The sequence below is a fragment of the Dromaius novaehollandiae genome, chromosome 7 (assembly GCF_036370855.1).
Source record: "Dromaius novaehollandiae isolate bDroNov1 chromosome 7, bDroNov1.hap1, whole genome shotgun sequence".
NCBI classification, from domain to species: domain Eukaryota; kingdom Metazoa; phylum Chordata; class Aves; order Casuariiformes; family Dromaiidae; genus Dromaius; species Dromaius novaehollandiae.
Window position 1 is genome coordinate 11,806,146 of NC_088104.1, and position 26,443 is coordinate 11,832,588.

Genomic DNA, 26,443 nt, shown 5'->3' on the forward strand with positions numbered 1-26,443 from the left:
TGCTTTCTTCAGTCAGCCTGAGGGAGGTACACAAATAAATTCTTTCTAGAAATGAGGCCTCAGTGATTAGGTACTGAACTAAGTGACTTCTTGGTCTAAGCCAGTAAAGCGTTGCGTTATTAAAAATTGTAATACTTAAAAGATATTTTGTAAATAAAATAAGAATTTTTTCTCACTTTTTGTTTAAGATGTTCCTATTTTGTATTTAGCTTTAGAAAAAGACATAGCTAATAATTAAAGAAGTCCAGTTCATGGCTTATAGGCTGAGTTTGGCCTCTGAGGTGACTGTATCTGCCTCAGCCTACGACATTTTCTATGTCCTCGTCCTAAATGTGAGGGGGAAACAGAAAAAAATGACCGCTCACAAAGGACCAGAGCAATCATATCCCTTCACTGCATGCCATCTGCCACACTTTGTAAACCATTGCCACATCTGTGTGGGAAGCAGGTGTTACTGGCTCATGGATCTGTGATGAGCAACCTGCTCGACAAACAGCATGCTACCATTTCTCATGCAACAAGCTGCATGCCCATAACCTTTTATTATCTGTGCAGAACTTGGGGGGATCTGGGTCAGCTGTGAAAAATGCTAAGGGGATAGTGGGGTTTTTGTGTGTGTTATTTTAAAGGTGAGTCAGAAAATTAGTGTTCAGAATATGAACTTATGGGTAGAGCTTCCCTCTTCCTGGACTGTGGCAGCGGGATGGCTTGGAGGCAGTTATAGGAGTCTGAAAAGCAAAAGGTCAGAAGGTGTGATGGAAACAGAACCTTGACTGGGAAAGAGCAAGGGAAAAGAAAGAGTTGCTCAAAATGCATGAAGTATTGATGTCCAAAAAAGGGCTTAAAAGGTTTTTTTTTTCAGAATTACTAAATAACTGTTTTATGATTTGCTGACCAAGTGACCTGCTTCCTATGAAAGGATATTATTGGTACTAAGGTTTGCTTCCTGACTGTTTCTCTTTTAAAGCTACAACCTATTGTGCTGTTTTTCAATGCGATCTCAACACCACAGACTGCCAGGAAGCTACATATCCAGAGTGCACTTGCAAAAGTAATTATTCAAAGACAGCTTGGGATGACCGTTCTTGTTCAGGTAAGAGCTTTGCTACTTTACTGATCCTGGAATGTAATGCCTGGTTATGCCCTTTCTCAGTCCCAGTTTGGTAAGGGGATCTCTCAGATGTGCTGAGCTCATGTAACTCCAAAAATCAGGGAATATCTGTCTTATTAAGCAAGTCATAGAAAAACATACCTGCAACTTTCAACACTTTCAATACATCCATAATTCTATCCCAATAGAATAAATCACTAAAGCCTGTGAAAATGACCACTGAAATCGGCAGGTAACTGTTTAAATGCATTGTTAAACTCTGGGTAAGAACTGAAACCTAAATGGGCAAAGAGTGGAACCAAATGAATCCTACAGCCTTATCTGCCAGGACATATTTTGGAAATAATCTCCACATGTTACCTGGAGACAGGGGTGGAAGTCTGAGTGCAGCACAATGATCTGTTAAACAAAGCACTGTCCATTTTTGGTGCTTCTGGGATTGTTGCATTACCTGCATTTTGAAAGATTTTTGTAGTGTGTATGAGTTACATGATTTTTAGGTTGGTTTTAAATCTTTTAGAGAGACCTCTGTTTATATTTTGTAGCTATCCTCCACAACCCTGACATGTACCTTATTTTCTCATGCCATAGAAAAAGCCTAAGATATGCGATTTTAAGAAAAATGATAAATATTGCAAACACTCAGGATAAAATCATGAGAGCTGGTTACAATGAAGGCCAGTGAGATGTGAGATACAGGCCTTTGTGGCACCTAATCTGTCTACATCTGACCCAGTTTCAGATCGTTTGCAGTATAAATCATCCACTGTGGTAACAGACTGCAGGCCATTGGGTTGCCCACTGTAAGAAGCAGCCTACCTAGATTTTCATTTCAAGCTATGAAACTGAGTCATTTGAACAATGATTGTTTACTTCTGATTTTGTGCTCTGATAGTTCAGTTCCTGTTCTACATAGGTGTAACCCTAAAAAGGCCATTTTGTTGCTTTTAAGTACAAAAAAGTTGTGTGTGTTTACAGTGCAATGAAAAATAAGGTGAATTGTCCCAGGTTTTATAGAATCATTAGGAAATAGAAATACTCCCAAGATAGTGTTCTCCATTTTTGATTTTTCAGGGTTACTTTCAACTCACTCCATATTTTTTCCCTCTGAAAATGCAGATTGCAATAGTGAGTGTTCTGTAGCCAACAACAAGTACTGTGCAAAAGAAAGTGGGATCCCAACATGCAAATGTTTGATCAATTTCAAAATGAAGGACGACGGCAGATGTGTGCCGTGAGTACTCAGCTTCTTCCTATGTTATAGGCAAAGATAGGGGAGAAGAACATCTAAAAGAGGGTGAAACTCTAGAAGAACAGCCTGAAGCTATGCCAGTCAGAGAGGTCGCTAAGGTGGTCAGCACGTGGACAAATTTCCACGATGTCACAAGTTATGGCATTTCTTCTGCTTGGCATTAGCTCTTGATGTGCACTCGTAACACCTCGGAGGAAAGTCAAGGTGATCCAAGGTCATGTGTGAGTCAATGAAGAGGATAGACTACCTCACACTCATTTTGTGGGTTGCCCACATGAACATAACCTATTCCCTCCAAGTAACAACTGATCCATGGCAACTTGGATGCTGAAGCCCTTCATAACCAACAAGCAGTAGAGCAAAAATTGCCTGAAAGCCATGGAAGGTTTCCCGTTGATATCCACGGGGACTCTGTTCCCTGATAAATGTCAGACCTCTATTATTTCATGTTGGTTTTTCCTTTGCAGACATTTCTGTCAGCTCAGGATCAGAACAGAGCAGGGTTTTTTGTTGGTGGAGCTGAGTAGGTCACCAGTTGTGCTGCACTCCCATGGATCAACAGAGGGACCTTACTCCCCCCATCTGTCAGTTCAGCTCCTTTTGTTGTTGTTGCTGCTACATGCAGAGCAGAACCACTTTTGCCATAAAATCAGTATAATGTAAACATCAGAAACTAGTATGGGAGGAAGAAGAAGAGCTGTCAACCCCTACTGGTCTTCTACTGAGGCCACTGACTAAGACAGCACTTTTCACCAGTGGGTAGCAATTCCAAGCAGCTCAGAGGTATAGGGCTTAATTCTTCTGGAGAAATTAGGTGCTTTTAACGTATTTCAGGCTGAGAACCTGAAACTTTGAGTGCCCAGCTCACCAATCATACTGAAAATCTCAGCAATTCCTGCTCCTCAGTTGTTTCCCTCTAAGAAAGAAACAAAACACTTTGGTATTAAGACGACATCAAAGAGGAAACCCATGATGAGCTCACCTTGCAGAGAAATTGTTGGTAAAGGGTGGAAGTATGCTATTGCTTTGTGATCATCTGCTGAATGACATTAAGTGTTTTCTTTCTTTCCCTTCTTCAACTCTCATACAGTTGTGCAGTGGGCTACGCTGGAGACAACTGTAAGAACAGTAAGTACAAGAATTTCTGATGTTTAGTTATTGCACAGAAAAAATCTCAGTCATGTTTATCCTGCTGAGCAGGGCCTGAGATAACAAAAACAACAAGTAGCAGCCTTTAGTAGCACCACCATCCTATACTGATGACAGGAAAACGTTAGAAAAGGATGAGTGATATTCCAGTGCTGTCTGGAAGGAATAATTCTACTGAAATCCCATGTTCAGGCAAACAGTAGCATTTCATCTAATGACCCCTGCATTAATCCCAATAGCTTTTAGTCATACACAGGTTATTTGACAGAAAAGCATTTAGTCCTCATCTGAAGATATCGTGCAGTGCTGAACCTGGCACCACCAAAGGATTAGTTATTCCTGTCTATTTAACATCAGTAAATTACTCTCATTTGAAATGTTTCTGCTTTAATGCCCAACCGTTGGTTCTTTTTTGTGCTTTACCTTGCAAATACTGCATAATATCTAGTATTCTCTTCCAGTGTAGAAATGATGGCCCTGATTGTGTCATCTCATAATTGTATTAGTTTGGAGAAGCTAATGAGACTGGCCTTCCAAAGCTTTTTCCCATTTTTGGAGTCAGTTTTACAGCTCTTATCTGCACCTGTTCCACTTTCCACTGTCGTACAGATTAGGAAAGGGCATCCACCCCTGCTTGTGTTTGCATGTGGCTAAACTGAGAACATCCAGTGCAGACAAAGGCAGACTGAAAAACAAGCACTTGTGGTTCTTCACTTCTCACAACTCCTTTGGCTTTATTTGAGCAAAGTGTGTAACTTTATGTGGCCCTTCAAAGTCTCACACTACTTCAGTCTTTAACTGCTATGTGTTTAACAACCCCATGTCTGTAGCTATGAGATCTTAAAGATTTTTTTCTGTTTTTTTTTTGTTTATTTGTTTGTTCTTTTTTTGCCTAGAGAGTTTGGAGATTGGCTAATGGTAGTTGTAGTGCAGCACAGAGAAGCTTTCCTGTGAATGCTTCTCAGGAAGGATATTTTTCATCCCATGGAACATGTTTTTCCTGAGAAAGTTTTGGGAATCTTAATGCCCTATGGCTTGTTCTTTAACCACAAAGTTATACTGTCTTCCCTTTGTGGCATGTCCAGCATAGACCTGGTTTGAAATTCATATACATGCAAACTCATGCACAAAAAATGGAAGAAATTCATTTTTGTCTGTCTTGTTCTAGGATGATTTAGTTTTTCCTTGATACTTCATAGAGTGGAAACAGGAACGTTGTGTGTTTTTTTTTTTTTTCTGTTTCCATCATCAAAAAATGTAGAAATAGGTTGAGCAGGTGCATATTTTAATTTCTTCTCAACTAGCTATTTTTCCTCCTTCATGGATGAGGTTTTCTTCATGCAGTCCAAGAAGAGAGATGAGGTAGAGAAAAGGGAAGAACCATGGAAGGAGGAGTGTAGGGAATATCCAGCTGAGGTACTCTGCAGTGGCAGGCCCCAGTCCTGCATTGAAACATTTACCTGCTTCTCTGAAAAACTGCATACATGAAGGGCTTATAGGGTAGGGTATAAACACTGTCCTGGCAGTTTCTTCACAAAGGAAATAAGCATTTTCACTTCCTCTCTCTTTTCTTTTTTGCCTTTTTTTTCCTTCTTTTAAACAGCAAGAGGAGAGACAGGTCTTCAATACTTGCCATGAATTTTCAATCGCTGTTTCTTTGTTTTTTCCAGACAGTGAACTCATTCTTATAATAGTGGGTACAGTGTTTGGAGCCATTATCTTGAGTTTCGTGACAGCAATCACTATCATTTTAACAAGGTAAGAGTATTTCTGATGATTGAATAGAAGCGGCATTGCTGCATTTTCCTAGAGAACTAAGCAGAAACTTAGAGAGAGGGGCAGGATTGTAAATGTGCCTGCATGCCTGCTTGGGCACACAAGTCCATTAAGTCATGTGGCCATTAGGATTTGTTTTCACCCTTCACACCCACAGAAGTATTTACTCTCTTGCTGCGAATCAGACCCTGAATGCTTCAAGCAAGGCTTTCCAAATACACACATGACCCCATGAATCCTAATCCTGCCCTAGCCAGTGCTGATATTACATCTGATGAGAGTAAACAATGGTGCTGATATCAGAAAACTGTGTGGCCCTAATTCAGACCTCTGCAGCTTTCCCGTGCTAGCACTTCAGCGCAAGGCCTGGTGTGCTCCTCTCAGCTCATTATAGGTGGCATTTCCAGCCAGGGATCTCTTTACAGCTCACTATTGCCAGCGTACTGGCTAATTCCCAGTTGCCATTGCACCTCCTCCCTTCTGCCCGTATAAGAAAGACAGGAACACTCAAGCAGCCCCTCTGCCTTGTGTCTGCAGACTCCTGCGCGGCCTCCCGCAGCGGGCACAGCTCACCAGCAGGCACACAAGCCAGCGCTGAGTGCGCGGGAGAGGTACGGACTGTGGTCAGCACAGGCAGTTCACACGCATCGTCTGAGTGCCGAGCTCTGGCTGCAGGCAGGAGGGCAACTTTTCTATACAGGACCTAACGAATGCCTCATTTCCTCCTCTGAAAAGTAGTTACAGCTGGCGTTGGTCAAAGAAACTCCTTCACTTCAGGAACTAGCTGAAAGAGGTCAAAGTCCCCCTCTGTCTCCCCTAGCAGCTTAGCCCTGTAAGAGATGCCAAGCTTTGCCCTCTGTCGCTGATAACAAGGGGTTTTGCAATAGGTATGCTAGAAAAATTTCTGTGGCATATCTCAGAACAGGGCTGGGCATTGAAAATAAGGTGGGAGGGAACAACTGAATATGGAAGGCACACTAAAAGGTCTTTTGAAACCTTCTTTCTTCTTTTGTTTCCTCTGAAGATCCAAACACAAAAAAGATCCAGAGAAGAAGAGTTTGATACAGTCGGGATATTTCAATTCAAAAGACTCTGGCAATACAGGGCCCAGAATGTTCCCCAGAGTCCAGACTACTTCTGGCCACGTGAACCCAGGATATCAGTCAAACAACCCTTATGTGATGGATCACTCCAGCAGTAGTAAAGCTTTGGAGAGCGATTACGATGATGAGGTAAGCCTTCACAGAGGACTAAGGGAAATGTCTTCCCAAACTGTAGTATGGTGGGCCAGAGACATTGCTGGATCCTAAGCTCCACTCCATTCATCTTCCTTTGATCTAAAAGGCCAAAGTAGTATAAAGGCAAACAGACAGCTGTAGCTGCAGCTGAAAAAAATTCCCTAATATAGAGACTGGCAATCATCTCAAGAAGATTTTTTTAATGCCCCAGTAGCCACGCTTGAGGCATAGGAGGGATGTGTGCAGAGCAAAGGTCGAAGCAACAGTCTGGCTGCCCAGAGGTCTGCTGTGCCGTGGGACATTCATCCACACCAGCCAAAGACATCCTTCGGCACAGGCACATATGCAAACAGGGGGCCCTGCTGGCATCACAGGCCGTCGAAACCAGCGCTTGTTTTAAACCAGTTTGTAGTGTCAGCAGGCGCTGCAGTGGCACCTTCCAGTTGCAGCTTCATGGTCAGTTTAAGCCACCACAGCTGCCCAAAGAGCTGGTGTCTTCTGCCACTGTCCCTCACGGCTGTGTGGTTCACAGCAAGGGCCTCTGCAGTTGCAGCACTGCATAAGGTGCAAAGTGCCTTGGAAAAAGCACAGCTATTGCATTGCTGGAGCACAGGGGAGCCTGTTCAGCAGAGCCATGCCATCAGCTGGAAGGTGCCTTCCAAAAAAGTGCCTGTGTTTTGTCCTTGTACTCTGCAAGCGCACTGCAGAAGGAGCAGGGGGCTTGAGGACCGATACACTATGGCATGAGTGATTCACTGGGTTCTGCCTGCATCCAGTAAACAGGACATACGTTGCCCATTCAAAGCTTGTTTTAAAGATATTTTAGCTCCACCTCTGCAGTGCAAGAAACTATTCCTGTTGAGTGGAGAACATCTGCTTAATTGCAACACACTTCAGTGTTTCGCAGAATTGAGGCCTAAACCCCAAATATGAGCAGCACAGTAAACATGTTGTTTAAAAAAAAGCTTTTTAAAAAAGCTGCCAATTAAAAGAGGAAAAGCATATATATACTTTTGGTATCAATAGCTTAATCAGAATCACATAGATTTGGACTTTTCTAACTTTCCAAAGATGTCAACTTTTCACTGATGAAAATCTGTCTTTAAAATACATTTGGTTTTCCACTAGGGCTGATGTCACTTGGAGGGAGGGCCACCATGTGCAGGGTGTTACTTGCTAAGCTATTCTGAGAATGAGGCATTCTGACCCAGAGCTACTCCTTACTTCTTTTCCTGTCCAAATTCCTTCTAGTATGAAATTGCAAAGGAGCCTGATGGCTTTAGGCTGCAGCGCAGATACTGAGTGACCGGAGCTGTAGAAGGATGGATAAACACTGCAACAATGGATCAGACCAAAGGGTTTCACAGCCTCTCACTAACGCAGTTACTTCAGCAGCAGAGACAACGAAGTCCATAACACCGATTCTCTGAAGATTTTCTACATGAAGACCACTTCTTGAAGGAGATAATGGGCAATAACTCCCTGAAATAAGTGAAAATAAAAATGAAGCTGAGGGTAGGGAGGAGAAGGGGACTTCATAAAGAAAAGAAAAGAAAAGAAAAAAAAAGAAAAGAAAAGAAAAGAAAACCTAATGTGCCTCTATAAACGTTAGCCTTCCTTCAGGAGGCCTAGTCATTTGAAAAAAGAGTGAGTATAGGCAAGATACCAGGATTTTAACCCTGTTGTTTCTCAGATCTCCCCAAGGAAGGTCCAAGCAATATATGATGCCAATATATGCCAATATATGATGCCCCAGAGCTTTGTCTGTACTCCATGTGAGCCATTGGCAACCTGCACAGCTTTGAGCAGTTAGGACATTGCCAAAAAGCCCACAAGATCAAAACTGATCCTTACGAGAACCTAACCTCCTCTTTACTGTATCAGTTACCATCTTTTCCCCTTGTCAGCTCCGCAATATTTCATATCCAAAAGCATTCAATTCAGATCTCTGCTGGCATTTGCTGTCTGAGACAAAGGTTTTGTCTGACCTCGTACAAAACCTTCCCTCCCAATACAATGACAAGGAACAATACCTTCAGACGTTATTGTTCTCCATCTTGCATGACTAGATTGCTTTTACATTCTCAGTTGCTGTGAAAAGCATTATTTTTTTTTCTTTTATACTCTTTAAGTTTTGATGGAATCATCTCAGCTCTTTTTATTTTTCATTTATTATATGCGCTCAATCCTTTTAAAAAAGGATCCATATTTTACTGTATAATTAAGTGTACATTTACACTATCTATTGACTAGCATTAGCATTTCTTGTATATATAATATATATATATGCCAACATATGTACATATATTTATAGCTTAAGTTCATCTAAAGCATAGTTTAATTCCATGTTACGTTTTCTGGGTTTTTTTTTGATATGTGCAGATTAACTTTTCCTATTAAATGTGAATGTTTCTCAGTTCCAAGGCTTCCTTATGTTGCTGCCCAGTGGTCAAAGTGTTCTTTTTTTAACCAATCCAGGGACTACTTTGTGTTAAAACTTGTACAGACTCGAGATGCAAATGTGCACAAACTGGTTGGCACAAGTGCGCAGCACTTGTCTGTCGCTAAGAGGAGCCAATCAGAAATATTATTAAACCTTAATAAAACTAAAAGGCTTATTGTTGTAGGGCTGGCACCCATTTTCTACGATAATTTTCAGTGGGAACTGGGTGGTCAATGCGGTTAGGTCTCCTTTGAAAATGCTGGCCAAGCTACTCTCTGTGATGTCAGGAAAAAAAAAAGTCTTTTAGCTTAACTGTTAATAGCTTAAATGACGAAAGTGTGGGGGTCCATGGTAGAGCTCACTGCATTGGTTGTAGAGGTTACCAAGATGTGTGTGCAGACACATTCTTCCAGTGCTCCCAGTGATCGAAACCAGCTCCCATCTGCCAGCTATGAGGATGAAAACGAGGAACTAAACAGATCTTTCTCATGTGGCACCTCTAGTACAAGAGAGAGTCGCTGCTTTCTCAGCACTGTCTGACTGAGCCGTAATTTGAAGTAGACTGGTGACAGACGGTTCCTCTCTGTTGTATTTCTGGTTTTGCAACGTTAACTGGCAGAATTTCTTTTTTCCAGTTTACTCCTGTCACCTTCACGGCTGTCACCTGGCTGAACAGTGCCTGCTGTTTGTAGGTGTCCGCAGGAGCCCAGGTTCTGGTGGCCTTGGCCACCTGAGCCAGCTAGGTGCATTTCAGCACGTACAACGTGACATTCACTCCATGAGAGCTAGCAGGATTTAGCCACTAGGCTAGAGTATTCAAAGATGGTACAGATTTGGTCGTATTTTGTTGACTTTTCCTCTGACTGTGCAGTGTTGAGGTAGGACTGTACCTCTGAAGCACACAGGTATCTTTGGGTCTTTGCTATACAACCCCCAGGACGGCGTATAACAGATGCTACTGTGAGCCCAGATGGGCGTTTTAATGTTCAGTATTAGGTGGTATGAGTACTTCCTTTTCGCTTCTCTCACTTTTAGGCCTGCCGCTTTTAAACTCTCTTTTTGTACTTCCCAAAGTTGGAAGCGAGGAAAGGTCCGAGGCTCTGCCCGTCCCGTCCTGGCGCAGAGCCCCAGCCCGGGGGCCAAGGCGGCCGGCACCAGCCCCCGAGGGGAGAGGCCGGGCGCGGGGGCTGCCCTGTGCGCTGAGAGCACTCTGGGGAGTTTGCAAAGGGGCGAGGAACTGAAAAACTGGTGGGATGCAGACAGGACAAATGGCAAAAAGCCTTTAAGCTCAGTATTGACTTTTCCTTTGTTCAGTCAACTCCTTCTCATTCCTTTTCAAGGCTAAAACTCGCAGTTATCTTGAGTCTAATAAAAAGATTTATCTATACCAAGAGTAGCAGCCCCCAGTCTTTCACTGAGGTAAATTGCCTGGTTCCACCAGCCTAATGCAAAGGATTCCTTAAAATTTATGTAACTGCAGCCTGTTACAGAGATACACGAAAAAGCTTTTAAACATTATCTCTTCCTTCTGCAAAGCAATAGGTTTGGAAAGAGAGCTGAAAGCTCAAAGATAAACGAAACTTCAGTGCAATAAAACTTTAATGGGGGTGTGATATCTGGGAATTCAGTGTCAATGGTAATAAAACAAGAGGCGAGAATACTCAGGGGTTTGCATCATTTAGCTCCAGAGGAATTTTCATTGCTCTAGTTCAAAGCTTATTTCCGCAGCCTCACCCATTTCTCGCAGCCTGACCTGTGGAGCGGCTCTCAGATACTGCCGTAAACTTGCGATTCTTCAGCATTTCAAAGGCTGCTACAGCTATTCTATCGTGACTGAAATGCTGTGGCCAGAGGGTAAACTGGGAGAGAGTTTACCTCTTTCTGGGTATTTACCAAGCACAGTTGTGCATGGGAATGGGACCATGGAGAAGTGCTCTTTGTGGTACGGCATGACTGCTGTCCCCGGCTCAGGCATCCCTCTCACTGCCCAGCCTTCGAAATCAAAGCGGACACTGGAAACCAAGCTGAGCGCAGCCCTCACCCACCAGCGTGAGAAAGGAAGCGCCCACAGGCAGGGTGAAACGTCCAGGGAAGCTGCCGGCACGCGTTTCCGTCCCAGGCTCTCCTGTCCGTCAGCAGCCCCGAGTGTGGGGTGTGCAGTGCCACGTCAACGAAGAGGAGGAGGAGGATGTGCTGCTTCAGCCTGCCACCTGCTTCTGAGTCAGCCTGAAGATCACACCAGAGATGTTTCGTGGCACGGTTGCGCGGGGCGTGCTAAGTAGAGCTAAAGGAGTTGGGGGCAGAAGTTTGCATGGCTATAGGCTTGCATAGAGGTATCGGGATAGCTGAAAGCACAGGCAGTCCTTGACTCATCTGGATACCCCGAGCGTATCTGAGTGATAGCTCGGATATCTCCACCTGATAGCCCAGTGCCCAGCCTCGCACGTGAAAGGCAGCACCTTCCAGGCATGAAAGCAGGAAGAGTTTTGTATTTTTCTGCTTATCTGCTGGTGAAAAATTACCTTGCTTCTTTTACGAGACCGTTTTTATGTAACCCTTGCTGTCGCAAGTCGTTAGCGAGTCAGAACCAGCAATTTGGGTAAGGCAGCTCTCTCCTCTGGAGGTAGTACAGACCCAAGGACTCGACTTTTCATTGCTCGCGAACTGTCTTTCGCTGGGATGGTTTGTTGTTTCAGAAGTGAACCGCAACGCTCCTTCCAACAGAAGGAAGGGGCTGCGGCGGCTTTGACCCCACAGGCAATGGCGCAGCCTCTTTAGGCTCAAAGCGCTCTGCAAACGTCTCTGCAGAAAGCACTAGTGAGGGCACAGCCAAAAAATCACTACACCTGCCGTTTTCATCACCTGACCTGCAGGAAAAAACCCCAAACCCACAAAGGTCTGTGCTCAGTCGCCTTTAATGCTGAAGGTGGCTGGATTTCCTAGAAACCTCGCTCGTCAAAATGGGGTCGCGTCGCAGGCCAGCTCCCTCGGGGAGGCTGCACCTGGGAGGAGCAGCTCTGCCGGCGGCTCCCCCAGCTCCGACCGTGCCCGACAGACGGGCCTCCGCCGGGAAATGCACCGCCAGCCCCCCTTTTTCCTTCGGAAACGTGAGCCGAGGGTAAGGCCTGGCGTAGCCGGGCTCCTGCCCCGTCTGAGGGCGAGGTGGGTGAGTGAAAATGAGCCTCCCCTCGCGTTTGGGAGAGGCTTCCGCAGCGTCGCCTCCATGACGGGGCCCCTGAAGGGAAGCGCAGGAGGGGCCTCACGTGGCACAGGCCGGTGACCCACAAAGCAGCCCTTTCTCTGCGTGGTTGCAGCCAGATTTCCATTTTTTTTAGCCCAATAATGAGCTCTTTGTTTTAAAAGCTTGTGCCCTGGTGTTTGCGAGCAGAGCAGCTTTGCCTCTTAGAGGTTGTCAGGAGGAATTAATTGAGTTTTCCGAGTTTGGGGGGGGTGAGGTGAAGATACCCATTTTTGCAGCAATTAGTCCAGAAAAAAAAGCCCACCCAAATCCCCAAACCAAACCCTAGAAAGCTGTGTGATGGAAATCAAAAAGTCTGCAAGTGGTTTGGATGTTGTTAGAAAATCCTGCATTAAAAGTCCAGGTAAAACACGTGTCACGATTCAGACAGAAAACAGAATGGTTCAAAATAACCCAAAGAAAAAACCCTGCGTGGCTCAACGGAAAAGTTAGGAGGGTATAACAGGGCAAAGGTCAGCAGTTAAAAATGGGTCGCTTGCCTAAGAAGGGGAAAGTCCATAAACCGTGGCAGGTCACAAGAAATAAAGAGGGCTAAATAAAGAATCTGTAAAGCATCTTGCAAAGGATGCTCTGGGTAACAGGTAAATAGGTAACAGGAGGTAAATAGGTAGCAAGAGTGAATGATTTAAGCAAATACGAAGCAGGAGGTATGAGGTCAAATAGGCGAGGTGGCTGTTAATATTCACCAGGACAGGGTAGCACCGACCCAGAGGAGCGGGGCAAACCGCCCCTGCCGGAAGCCGCCGTGCTGGTGGCTGCAGGCTCCTGCCCTGGGAAGCTCAGACCAGAGGGTCTCACCTCCATCCCCGTCACGGCGAAGCCACCACAAGGGACGAACTCAGCCGGGCTCGATCAGCTGACACCAACAGGTCGCCGATTGGGATTGCTCAGGGGGGCGACCCGAAAAGCAAGCAAAAGTTTGGGCGTTGTCAGAGACACGTTGGGTGCTGCCGGAAAGCACGCTGGGGGCCAGGCGGAGGGCATCGTCCTGCTGCTCTGCACCGCCTGGGCGTCCCCAGCTCGGGCGCCGCGCACGGTGCCGGTCACAGCATCAGGAGGGGCATCACGGAGGTGCCGGGAAGGCAGCTGGAGGGTGAAGACATGAGATGGAGCAGCTGCCTCCCAGAGCAGGCTGAAAAAGGAGGAAAAGGCTGAGGGGCTCATGCTCCTCAAGGTTTATGAAGGTGGGAGTAAGCTGAATGAGCTGTATCCATACCATCTCCATACCACATCCCACAGTGTGAGAATTAGGGGTTATTTGAAAGTAAAAGAGATCTGAGTGACGTGGATAAGCAAAAGACTTCTTTGCAAGTGCAGGTGGTGAACAGGCTGCCACAGGGGGTGTGGACACTATCTGCAGGTTCAGAAAGGGATTAGGCATATCAAGGACACAGATCCATCACATCTAACAGTACATCAAAAAAGTGGGGATGCTGGAGAAATATAAGAGAAAGGGATTGTAAAAAGTGCCCAGGCTCACATGTGCTCCTGAGCCAGCATGTGCTACTACCACTCCTGCAGGACCGGGGCTGGCCGGACAACCTGGTCCAAGCGGACATTTCTCACTTTCTCAACTCATTGAACTGCCTTTCCCACTGCTAGCGCTGGCTGAAAGGTTATGCCTGGGACGTGTGTACGCTGTGTCTCATATGCCCTAATTATGCAAAGGTTGTTCATACACCGTGAAGAGGCTGGGTGAAGTGCTGTACACCAGGCTGTTGGAGGTTTACATAAAAACAGCCTCGTAAAACAAATGAAGTGTTTTTCACAAACAGAAAGCTTGAAAAATGCAAAATGCTTCCTGCTTTCGGGCCTGAAAGGTGCTGCCTTTCATATGCAGGCCACAAAAACCAACCTCACCGAGTTTCTTCTGGGAGAGCAAAGTTAATTATTCGACAAGACAGGGGCTCCAACCCACCACCTCCTGGTGCAAGCAAACCAGCTTGCAAAGAGCCTGCGCCTCAGTGCTCCTCACCATCCGCATCCCCTCGCCTTGGAGCGAGTCTCGGGGCAGCATCCCCGTCCTGCAGCGCAGGGGGCTGCAGTGCCCACCGCGGTGGGCGGGCGTCGGGGGGAGCAGGAGCAACGGGGCCGCAGAGAGAGGCTACCTGCCCCGCTCGCAGCCTGTGCTGAGGGGTGGGAGAGGGCCCTCCGTGGCGGAGGTTTCCCTGGGGGAGCGGTGGGACTCGCAGGGCCAGAAAAGGAGGAAAGGAAAAATACGGCTCTGAGGGAAATCAGAAATTTCACCCACGACTCCAGAAGGCAGTGAAGGGGCTGACCCTGACTTTGATGGTAGTGGACGCAGCTATGGCAGCTGAGCTTTTTCCCTGCTTTTTGTCTCAGTCTGAAACACTAATACCTCTGGTAGCAACTTCAGGGATATTTACCCAACTGTTTTCCCGCTTTGGTCATCACTTTGTCATCTGCTGTCTGCAATCCATTTTCTACAGTGACATTAATAGCAATGTTGGTCGTGTCTTGGTGGGGTGGGGAGGAGATGGGGGAGGAAGAGGAGAGCTTTCTTTGACAGCTCCTCACTGCCTCAAAGCGGTCTTCTTCCTCCATAGCCTTTCTGGGTGTCGTTTCTGCTCGCCTCATGCCCTCTGAAATGAGCCTGGTTAAACGTTAGAGAACTGCCACTCCTTTAGTCATCAGCACTTGGGTGTAGCTGAGAAGGGAAGGTCTGCTGCATGAATGAGACTTCAGAAAACATTGGACTTCCCGGAAAAAGTCTTTGATCGGTATTGATCATTTTATGGGGTAGATTAACCAAAATACACAGTTGCATATAACAGAGGTCCTAGCAGGAAACTCCTACGCCTTGGACTCACCCTTTCTTTTTCTTTTTAATGGTTCATATTTGGGACATTCAACAAATTTAAGACAATATTATAGTGATGAAGTACTTAATTCCCTCTCAAATAGTGGAAAATTGAAAAAGGTGGGAATTAGGGGTCAAATCCAGGCAGGTATTTCAGTGCCTAACTTGTTCTGAAATTAATAGGAATAAGGGTCCCTGAGGAGGGATTTGTGGATCTGGGCCTAAAAATCATGCCTATAAAACACGCAGAGCTTGTGTTGCACATGTGTAACAGTGAGTTATTATTCTTTCCAAAGCAAGCCTTTCCTTTTAGAATTTTCCTCCTTTTCTCAACTATTTTTCCCTTCAAAGGCTGCTTGGACTTCTCTGTATGAACAGAACCTGCCGCAAGCTAAATATGCTATGCTAGGCAAAAAACATTTTCCAGAAAAATAAGCAAGAAGAAGAAAAAAGGTTCAATGATTTACTTCAGATAGATAGTAATTAAATATCCAACTTTCAGCTGAGATTTTAAAAAAAGCTGCATAGAGCATTAGGAGGCCCAAACCACACTGACTCAGGGTGATTTTTTTTTCTTTGGAAAGCCCAGCTTTTGTACCACCAGAGCACTCCGTTTGCTTGGGACTTGGGACTTTGCTGTAGTTAGTGGGAATTTCGCCAGAGATTTCAGTGGAGCCAAGACTAACTGGCTGTACCCTGTTCACATATTAAATCATATTTAATGGTGCTTCCCCCACATGCACACATAAAAAGGAAATCTCTTTGGGGTTGCTGTCCCGCTTGCGTTTTATGACAAGCCCTCTGCTACAACTGCACAGTAAATGGTCATGGGTTTTTGTGCCTCTCCTGCAGGGCTACCTGAAATGGTTCCAGTTTATCTGAAGCAAGACATGCATGAAGAGGGAAGATTTTTTTTTTTCATGCGCCGAGCAAGGTAGCACCCTTCTCCACCGCTCTCCTTCCTCCTACTTGGCCAAGCCGCTGGCCACAAGATGGTGCTGGCACTTTGCAGTTGGAGGAGAGGCCGGGAGAAATGCAAAAACCTGTCGATGAGCACATTTTAGCTGAGGCTAACCATTAACAGAGACCACGGGCAGGTTTCCACCGCGCCGTTAATGTTTCACCCCCTCCCGTGTCCCAGCCGTACGCACCGTGCTGCCCGTCCCTTTGAGGGCCAACCTCCCTCCGAAAATAGCCATTCGGGCAGCCAGGAGCAGCTTTCCAGCTGCCTCCCAGTCTGCCCCTCTTCCAAAAAGTGACGCCTGGAGCCATCCGGGTGACAAAGCATGCCAGATTTGGGCTGGATCCATCGCCGCTGCCTGCAGAAGGACCTGTGTTTATGCACCTTGCTCTCTTAGGGGCAGGAGGAATGTCCTCCCCACGTATCTCCCTCGCTTTCCAGCCCTGAAACCCCAGACATGGACATGCCTGTGGAGCGTAACAGCCTTTAGGCTGCAATTTCTTCTCTCCTGCCCCGAAGGCTCCTTCAGGGGCCAAATTCACCTTTCCCCGTGCGGCTGAGGCACCCGGAGCTTGCCCTACTCCTGGACAGAGCAGCTGGGCTGGGTGCGATCCCAGCCTGCAGCAAATGCGTAGGGACCTGGCGCCGGAAGAAATGCTTCCAGCCAAAGTATGGTTTGGATAAGGGCTTTAGAAAGAGAAGGAAAACAGGCTTCGTTGTTATTGCAGTCTAAGAGATCTGCGGAGCACCAGTCTCTAGCTCTGGTGACCACCCAGTGCTTATGAAAGGTGCATCGACTACTCCACGGTGCACAAAACCTGTTGTGAGCTGCTTGTGCAAGGAGTGGAGGGAAAGTGGATTTTTACTGATCAAAGGATGCTTTCAGGGCCCACAGATTTATTTTGAACACACCTTTGTTTTATGCAGGACAGGAACAAAATCTGACATGAAGATTTTTGAGTGGCATGCCCTGTTCCCCAGTATGGTTGCAATGTTTTTGCTTAGTGAGTAGAGAGTGATAGTGCTGCTCCTGAATAGCCGAGGACAAAGCTTGGTCCTCAGATGGTAAAAATAGATTTCTTTTTTTTTTTTTTTTTTTTTTTACAGCAGGAAGCAACAAAGCGAATTGCTTCTTTAGCTGGAGGACAGCATATACTGTTTAAGAAAGAATGAAATTAATCACTGTCTTTTGCATGCAGTTGGTGCCTATTACTGCCATCTGACATGGATTTTGTGTGAATTAGAATTTTTTTTGTAGCTGCCATGGAAAAAAAAAAACAGGAGACAAACTTTTTCTGTCTCTGGAAAAACCCCAGCAACGTGGCTGTGCTGTGGGTGAAGGCAACACTGGGAAGGCAAAGCCACATGGTGCCCAAGTTCTGTTTCTCTACACTCCCACTTCCAATCACAGGCAAACAGCAAGGAGAGAGATTTCTTATACAAGAATTGCTCATAACAAGGTCCCCAAGGTTCAAATCTTTGCCCTTTGTTCATCTGATTTTTATCGCATTTCGCTCTCCTCCAGCGCCCTGCAGAATTCCAAGCAAATTGGCCTTTTTATTAACCATAAATCAGCCCCGCTGGATCAACATCTAGGCTCATGTTTCTCTTGTCTTTCAGTTTACAGGGAGCTGCTTGGCCCAAAGGTCTGAGGGACACTGAGGACCTGGCAGAGTCACTGCTCTGTCCCCGCGTTGCCCAAGGCCAGGCTGAATTCTGCGTTCCTGTTCCAACAGTCGCTGACTCCAGTGCGAAATCTGGAAATGGGTGACCTTAGCTGTTTCAGAGGTTCTGCTAGCATGTTAGAAAGCTGTGCGTGACATCCTACGGCTTCCGCATTTACTGCAGATATAGAGGTTCAATGGGTTCATATCCAATAACGAGTTTATAATGAGCTACATCCGATAGGAATGTAACTGTAATAATGTAATAAGCAGCAACCCCAACCTTAGACATAGTGTCCGTAACCAGCAAAAAGGGATGTCATTGGTTCACAACCGGGATACTGCTGCGGGATCAAGGCAACAGTTTGTGAAAGGGTGCAGTGGAGGGAGAGAGCCACCCTTGAACTAGGCTGTGGCCGTGCCTTGGGGCGGTGGGACCAGCGTTTTGCTTTGGCTGATGCAGAGAGAGGCGTCATCGCTGAAAACCTAGAACCTAGTCAGTGACGTGCCAGATATCTAGAGATGACTCAAGTGTTTTTAATCCACCCTGCCTTCCACATGGTAGGTGTGAAGGTTTAGGCAGTGCAAACCTATCTTTAAAACACGCAAAGTATCTTTTGATAAAGTGTTTGTTTTGACTGATAACAAGGAAGCCAAAGGACTGGACTGAACATCACTTTAAACGCCTGTCTAGGTCAGATACGCTGGGTTAATTACGTCTTAGTTTGCAAAGCTTTAAGGTGCAAATGATAAGAGGGCAAGCCCAAAAATCAGTCCATTTCAGCCCTGGGGTTTTCAGGTCTCTGTTTGGGCAGAACGATGCAATCATCCTCAACAAACAGGTTCAAGGGCCTCTGTGGGACCTCAGTTGTTGAAGGAAACTGAAGGCTCTCAGGCCCATGGAAAGGGCTGTGACTGAGTGATCCTCAAGAATGGCATTTTGTAGGCAGGAGCTGTAATGGTCAAGAGACACAAGGCACGGGTAGCACAGCTTGCTTTCTCAGTCCCTTATTCAGCAAAAGGGAATCCCGGGAGGAAGAGGAAGGGCTCATCTGGTTGCGTCGCACGGAGGCACGCAGGGGGCAATCCTCATTTCAGGCATCCGCAGTCCCCCCGTCCCAGGCTCCTTTGGCAATGCAGCAGCACATCCAGTGCAGGGCCCCTCGCTGCTGGCAATTAGGGAGGATTTATGCAAAGCCCGCTGCAGGGGCCTCCGCTCAGGCCAGGCATCGCCTCCCCGAGTACTTCATTTCTTGGATAGGCAGCTAACCTCAGCGACTCAAAGCTGTCTTCACTCCGCTGAGTTGAGCTGCCTGCTGCGCGGGGGATGAATTCCTCATGCTTAATGGCAGCGGCGAAGTCCCCGTCGGGCTGTTACACTGCTCCGTTGGTCTTCAGCGCAATTACGTCTCCTTTCACTGCTGTCTGCAGCGGCGAGAGCGAAGTGCCTGGAGCTGGCGTGCGGGGGACGGACGCCGTTATCTGGGAGCCCACAGCACGTCTCCCACTGCCGCTCTGCGAGGTCTTTCCCTACAGTGCATACGTGCCACAGCGTGGTCTGCGGGCCAGTCGCGGTCTCCCGGGGCAAGATAGGAGGCCTGTGAATCTGTGAGACCTTTACAGTGCTTTCACTTAAAGAAAAATCTGCTAACAAGGTAAATACTGAGCACTGACAGCAGCCCAAAAGCTCAGGCAGGTTGGGTGGCCCCTCCTTGACGTCTCCCTCCTCCCCGACGTTTCCCACCAGGGCTGCGGGCAGGGCTGCGAAGCGGGGCCTTCGCGGGCAGCTCCGCCGAGCCAAGCTAAATATAACCGGTGACTTGCGAGCGCCAACGTCTCGCCAAGCACTGCCGCCGCACATTCCTGCTGCAAGTCACCCCGTCCTTCTCGAATCCTCCTCTTCCTGCTCTCCGTAAGCGGGTCTCGCAAGGGCGCTTTTTCCCCAGCGAGTAGCCTTCCCTCCCGTCTCTGCTTTTCCTTTCTCCCTGTTATTCATTTACCACTTGACCTTTGTGCATCTCGTCTTTATCCACAGCGTTTCCCTCGCTGCGGAGAGGCGGGCGCGAGCCGTCGGCGCGGCAGAGGAGAGGGGCCGGGGCCGGGGCCGGGGCCGGGCCAGCAGTGCCGCGGGCAGGGCGCATACCAGGCTCCCTTCCCATGAACGGGACGGTTAAACCCCTCGCGCACAAACCCGTGCGTGTTGGCGTGTGTGCGTTTGCAGGAAGGGCTGGCTTCTACCCAGGCGCCAAGGAAATTTCAGAAAACTTGCACATGCAGAGCTGGTTGTCACAAATTTAGGAACCGTATTATATGCCAGGGTACTTGGGCAGGGCAGTAAGCCGAGGATGGACTTCCAGGCTCACACCTGGCTCCCCTGGGCATTGGTACTGTGCATCAGACGGCTCAGCTCACCCAACTGTAGGGTCTGCGTTTCCTTTCCTTCCTCTCCACAGAAGGACCAAAAAGCCACCGCATGCCTCCCGTCATATAAAGATATCGGACACTGGACCGATTTAACCTTGGGTGTGGATGCACTGAAAAATAGCAGTTTAGGAAAACTATGTGGAAAATTATTGCAAATAAGAAGAAATTTTTGCAAGTGGCATTACAGTTAATGTCTTATTTCTGAGAACAGGAATGCATCCATAGCGGATTCAGGGCATGTGTTTTATGCAAAATCTAATGGTTAGGGCTAGCAGACACTACGTTAAAGTGGCACGAAGGTTTGCAGGCCACAGGCCTCTAGCTATTACTAGAAACCTCCCCTAAAAGTCAGCCAGCAGCTACCTAGTTGATTTATGATTAAAAAAAAATAGAAGAAAGAATAACCCCCACCAGCAACCCAAACACAATCATAAATCCATCGTTTCCTTTAGACCTCAAGTGTTGATGCCTCATCCTGCTAGGAACAGGCGGTAGGTGGGGAGCGAGCCACTGGGCGGATGGACGGATGGACGGTGTAAAAGCTGCGAGCGGGGCAGAGCGTGCAGCTCGCATGCCCTGGCACAGGGATTTATGGACACGGTGTCTGTTTGTTTGTACTCCGAAAATCCCTGAAGCAGGAAAAAGCCACATAACAGCAGCCACTGACCCGTGGGGAAATATGCACAAGCGCTGGGGAGGGCAGGTCTGCGTGAGCCTGGGGAGGAGGGCGCTTGGTATGTGTGTGCCTTGTGCCTGTGTGTATGTGTGTGAGTATATGTGTGTGTATGTGTGTGTATATATATATATATATATATATGTATCCAGGTCTCTATTGTGTGCTTCTATGTACACAGGCATGCGTGTCTCTCTGTGTCTGTACATGCACATGTGTCTGCGAGTGTGTGTGTGTGTGTGTGCATGCCTGTGCAAGCTCTGCATGTGGGCATGCTTGTGCGTGCATGTGTGTACACATGCAGTGTGTGTGTGCATACATGTGCATGCATGTGCATGCATGCATGTGCCCAACTGTGTGGGCATGCATATGTGCCTCTACATCTATTCCTGTGTGCATGCACTCATGTGTGTGCACGTCTGTACCTGTGTGTGCATGCATGTGCCTGTGTGTGCGTGTGCGTGCATGCATGTGTGCACCTGTGTGTTCACATGTGGGCCTGTGTGCGGCTGCATGCACATACCTGTGTGCACACGCGTGTGCGTGGGTGCATGCGTGTCCATGTGCGGGGGTGCATGTGTGCGTGCGTGTCCCCGTGCGCGCCTGCACGTACCTGTGCGTGCACGGATGTGCAAACACGCGTGTGCCTGCACGCGTGTGCACGCCGCTGTGCCCACCCGGGCCCGCGCCGCCCGCCCGCTCCGCGCCCCCCCGCGCCGGGGGCGCCCCCGCCGCCCGCCCCGCCCCGCCCCGCCCCGCCCCGTCCCGTCCCGTCCCGCTCCGCTCCGCCCCGCCGCGCCGGGGGCCCGGGCGGCCGCAGCGCGGGGCGCGGAGCGGCGCGGAGCGGAGCGCGGCGCTGCCGGCGCCCGCCGCCCCCCGGGGCAGCGCCGCCCCCGCCTCCTCCTCCGCCGCCGCCGCGGCCGCACAAAAGGCGGCGGGGCGGGCCGGGCCCGGCGGGAAGGGCTGCCCGGCCGCCGCACCATGCCCCGCCGGCGGGGGCTGCCGGCCGCCTGCCGCCTCCTCCTGCTCGCCGCCCTGCTGCCGCCCGGCGGAGGTAAGGGCCGCGCAGGTACCGCCGCGAGGGGCGGCGGCGCCTTGCATGCTCTTAGGGGGGGAAAAATATATATATATATATATATGTATTTTTTTCTCCTCCTCGGTGTGTTCGTGGGAGCAGCGCGGGTCCCGTGCGGCGATGGGGAGCAGCGGTGCCCGGCGCGGCTCGCAGGCTCTGCCCCGGCGCGCTGCCCGCCAGCGCTCGGAGCCCCCTCGCCGGGGGAGCCCGCAAAACGCCTCGGGGCGCGCGTCCCGCTGTGCGCTGCCCCTGCGCGGTGTCGCCTTCGTTACCTGAACGAGCGGCGCTGCGGCACGCGGGCGTAAAGACTCCGAGGAAGTTTTTATTTTTTTTCCCCCTGATTTTGTGGCTCTGATGCTCGGAGTTGATGGCTTAGAAGTGTAGCTGACCTTGGGGAAGAGGTTGCTAGAACCCTCATTGCAAGCACGGGTAAAATGGTCTTTTTTCACACTTAGGTGGGTAAAGGGTAAAGGATATCACTTTTTCCCAAGCAAACCAGTACGTTCATCGCAGTGTGAGGAGCTGCCCAAACTGAGGTTTCTTGTAGAACTGGTTTAAAATGAGGTCTGATTGCCCGGAGCATCTTTGTGAGTAACTTTGTGGAGTACCTTTCAGAAGAAGCCCCTGCCTTGCTCTGCATCAGTAGTTTTATGTACTAGTCTCAGCTACCTACATGAATACAGCATCTTCCTTTGCTCTCTTGGGCTCTCCTGCATCGCTCTCCTGGGAAAGGATGTAACTTAAGGATGCCCTTTATAGCTGCTGGACGCTGCTGTGCAAATCGAAGTTGAGTGCAGGGTTCAGGAGTTGGTGGCATGAATGTGGAGCTTGCCTGTGGCAGGAGGGGGATGTAAAACTGTCACAGCTTCAGTACAAGGACCGTGTGTGAGATGTGAGGCTCAGTGGTCTGAGAGGGATGGATTATCTTCCTCGGTGGTGATCCCAGCTATATCCTGGAAGGAATCTTTCTCATTAAGTGAAGCTTAGTTGAAAGGAGTGTTTTCGTTTAAATACATCAGAACCAAGAGGCAGACTGCGTTTCTTCCAGTCTTACCTAGTGACTAGCTCCGGGATCTGGAAGCCTCTGGACTAGCAGAGGGATCTTCAAGACTTTCCTTTGCCTGTTTCAGTGTGATCTGGCATGAAAGACTGCTCTAAATCAAGCACAGCATAAGACTTTCATCTGGAAAATCCTGCGTGTTTCTTCTCCAGCTCAAAAAGCTCAGGTTTCAGTACGAAATCAGCCAGCTTAACGAAGCTCCGTTTTCACAACAATGCTGCAAAAGCTTTGGTTTTGTTCCAGAGTGGGAAGAAAAGCATGCTTTGAAACTTCAAAAGCTGCCACTCGCTGGAATGTGGCCCTATGGCCGGCCGCACGAGCTGGGCCGCCGGGGGGGTTCGGTCATGGTACCCGCTGGAAATGACCCCGTCGCGAGGAGACCTTGGTTTTCGTTCAGATAATACCGTTACTGAGTAAACTCTCAGAAATCCACCAGTCAGGAAAGGAGGTAAATATTACCCTGTTTCCAGACAGAAGGGCGAGTGAAGCCAGAGTTGTGGCCAGTGATTCTTCTTACCTTCGTAGCGAGAAGGCTGACTTGAGTTTGTTTCCCTCCTACTTCCCTTGCAGCCTCCAGGTTTCACATGAAAAAGAAATAAAGCACGTGTTTTGCTGTGGTGCAGAGCACACAGATGCAAGGGCAGCGGCTCCCGAGGAGAAGCTTTCATCTGTGCTGGAAGCCGCTGCTATTGCAGGGTGTGGAAATGCACGGCTGACATCTGTGCAAATTGTAATTCAGTTGGACAAGTTAACGTCTCACTTTATAGTACATAATTATATTTCGAGCTCTTGTGATACCCAGGAAGTGGAGTATAACTTCAGAATGTGACCGAGGAATGAAATGCATGGATGTATGGTAACAGCCAGAGAAATAAAGTTAATAAGCCTCTTGTTTAAAGTGAATGAAAGCATGCAGCCTTTCTGAATGAAAGCCATAGAGAAAGTCGAAGGCTTAGCACTCTTGGGTTAGAGTGTTAACCACCTTGTGGCCAACAGAAAATCATCAGTGCAGGGCTTTGACGTAGTCATGCCACAAAGATGACTTAGAAATAGTGACAGGATAACTTGTCCTTTTTTTGCTGTTAGCCCAGGGCATGATAAGCTTTCATACAGCTGTCCGGCTTGATTCACTGCTTCCTGTGCAGCATAGCCCGGCCTCACACTGCAGTGGTTGAGGCAAGCAGAGCCACCATTTCTAATCTTTCATTAAAATATTCTCAAGGAATACACAGTAAGCATTCCTCACAAGCACTTGCAGCAGAAGGTTCTTGCTGCAGGACGAAACTTTGTGTAGTTCTTCTCCAGACATCAGCAGTCTGCACGATCTGCACATTATATCTAGCAGGAGCGTAGTGCCGTGGTATCTGTAGATACAACTGTCTGAAAAATAGATGAACTGTAGCATGAGGCCTGACAATGCCTTTATTGACATTTTGGATGGAAAAAAATAGCAGGCTCAGAGTTCAAGCCCAAGGCATTTTGTGAAGAGTGTGCAGCCTGTGTGCTGAATCCTCAGCTGAAAATGTGTTTAATTAGTTATTGACAGTTGATGTTAATAGCCCACTGGAGAATTGGGGCATCCGTGGTATTGAATGACACATTCATAGCTACAGGCATGATTAAACAAGCTGCTGCATTCAAAGCAGATATGACTGATGTTTGGTTCTGTTTAACCTGGGTTATTCCATTTTAAATCTTCTCAAAGCTCAAGTACTAGGTTTTTGCAGGTGGAACTCCTACAGTACTCGTTGTGTGTGGCTTGATGCTAATAATTTAGGAGTGAATAACATCACTAGCTGTCCATCTGTTTATGTCTTAGTGTGAGTCTTTGCTGGCACGCCAGCATAGGAAGAGCTTTCGGCTGCGGCGCGGAGCAGCATGCTCCATCCTGGCCAGCCTTGGACGCTCCCCAGTGTAATCAGCCTGGCCAGCCTGCCCTGGATATCCTGTGGAAATGACTCCCATAATAAATTAAAGTAATTTGCTGTAACGTCAGTTAATTATGGAAATCGCCGTCGTATGAAGGGCGGAGGTGAATATTTTTCAAGGCTAATTTAAGATGAAAATTTGAGGAAGGAGGGAAGGCCCATATGTCCAGGTGGAAACATTCGGAAGATCTGCCTACTGTAACTTTAAAAGTCAGCGTTCTCTAGGGTGTTTGGAAAGCCATCTTCGCCTTTCAGACTAGTCTAACAGCTATTGCACTCTGTCAGAAGTTGAGGAAATACTTCATTAGAAAGATGAATTGAACCCTTTGGTTAACCAAAGACCACTGAAAAAGAGGAAAAAAATCACCAGAGTCATATTTTAGAGGTTCTCTACACCCCAATCCCAGTTTCTGTCCTATTCTTTTTTCTTGGGGAAGGAAAAGAAAGCAAGATTTTCTTTCAGGTAAAAAGGAAAGGCTTATTCCTTCTCGAGCCTTTTAAGCTCTGCGGAGGTCCTTTGCTCTTGAAACGGTTTGAACTTACAGTAAGTTTAATAATGTAGCTACAAACTCCTGAGTACTGTTTTCAGAGTAAGTAACCACTTAGCCCATTGCATTCTCTGTTACTGAAGGTCTCAACCTGTGCACGAGTGGAAGTGCCACGTCCTGTGAAGAGTGTCTCCTCATTCATCCAAAATGCGCTTGGTGCTCCAAAGAGGTATGTGGACTGACTTGATTTTTTGTTGCTGTTTTGTTTCAGAAGTCGAAGTTGGTTGATAAATGCTTTTCCTAACACAAAAAGGAAGGAAGCTAGCTTTTCCCCTATGTTCTGAAATCTCTTTCCAGTAATTTAATTAGGTCCTCCTTGGTTTATGAGAAATTGCAGATATATTTCCCTGCTCACCATCTAAGTGCTGTTCATTACTTTTATTTATATATATGTATATAAATATTAGCAAGTACACATCTTATCAAGTAGACTTATGATCTTTAGAGATAAAGGTGTTGGAAGGTCTGATAACGTACAATACAGTCAGCTGCTCTCTGCTTAGTGCCTGCATCTGTCCAAGTATTTAAGAAAGAAATAAGGGTGCTTACAATCTGTGTGCAAAGGTCCTGCCTCCTGGCAGAAATAGCCCCCAACACAGACATAGATGTTGTGTCACAAATTGGCTTTGGGCTGTGAGAAAACCACAGAGCAGTGGATAATCTTGAAGCTAAAACGTGCGTGTCATACCTGGAGGCGGAGGGGTGGGTGCTGTTTGGTCTTGCAGTACTATTTCTGGGCAAGTTCCCTGTCGTGAACCTGCCTGTGTTTCTAGTACAGCAGCGAAAGGTATTTTACACACCTGATTGCAGGTCAGGGCCGTGGCCTCGGGACCCGGACCCACACCTCTCGAGTTCAGTGGTGACCTAGGGTGGCTTTGCCAGTATGGGCTGTTCCCAGCAGACCCCAGTTTTTCTAAATTAGCCTGATGCAGTGTGATCGAAGAGCCGTGCCCAGGGAGATGGTGCACTCTGCGGGGGCCTGGGCGCAGACCCACCACACCGGGGAAAGGAGGAGAGGAAGCTCCACCAGGGAAGATCTCGCTGTCCGGTTCCTCCTGATA

General features: G+C 47.7%; 2 protein-coding genes across 2 annotated transcripts in view; both read left to right on the plus strand.

Annotated features, from left to right (window-relative positions):
• Positions 1-8,959, plus strand: part of MUC13 (mucin 13, cell surface associated) — a 28,488-nt gene extending 19,529 nt beyond the window's left edge. Inside the window, exons 18-23 of the mRNA XM_064514682.1 lie at positions 968-1,093; positions 2,231-2,345; positions 3,454-3,491; positions 5,183-5,270; positions 6,313-6,520; positions 7,778-8,959. Coding sequence (XP_064370752.1) covers positions 968-1,093; positions 2,231-2,345; positions 3,454-3,491; positions 5,183-5,270; positions 6,313-6,520; positions 7,778-7,828 — 626 coding nt within the window. The 3' untranslated portion in view covers positions 7,829-8,959. The remainder of the gene's footprint in view (positions 1-967; positions 1,094-2,230; positions 2,346-3,453; positions 3,492-5,182; positions 5,271-6,312; positions 6,521-7,777) is intronic.
• A 12,595-nt stretch (positions 8,960-21,554) lies between these two features.
• Positions 21,555-26,443, plus strand: part of ITGB5 (integrin subunit beta 5) — a 79,963-nt gene continuing 75,074 nt past the window's right edge. Inside the window, exons 1-2 of the mRNA XM_026121788.2 lie at positions 21,555-21,825; positions 25,466-25,551. Of these exons, the coding sequence (XP_025977573.2) occupies positions 21,753-21,825; positions 25,466-25,551 (159 nt within the window). The 5' untranslated portion in view covers positions 21,555-21,752. The remainder of the gene's footprint in view (positions 21,826-25,465; positions 25,552-26,443) is intronic.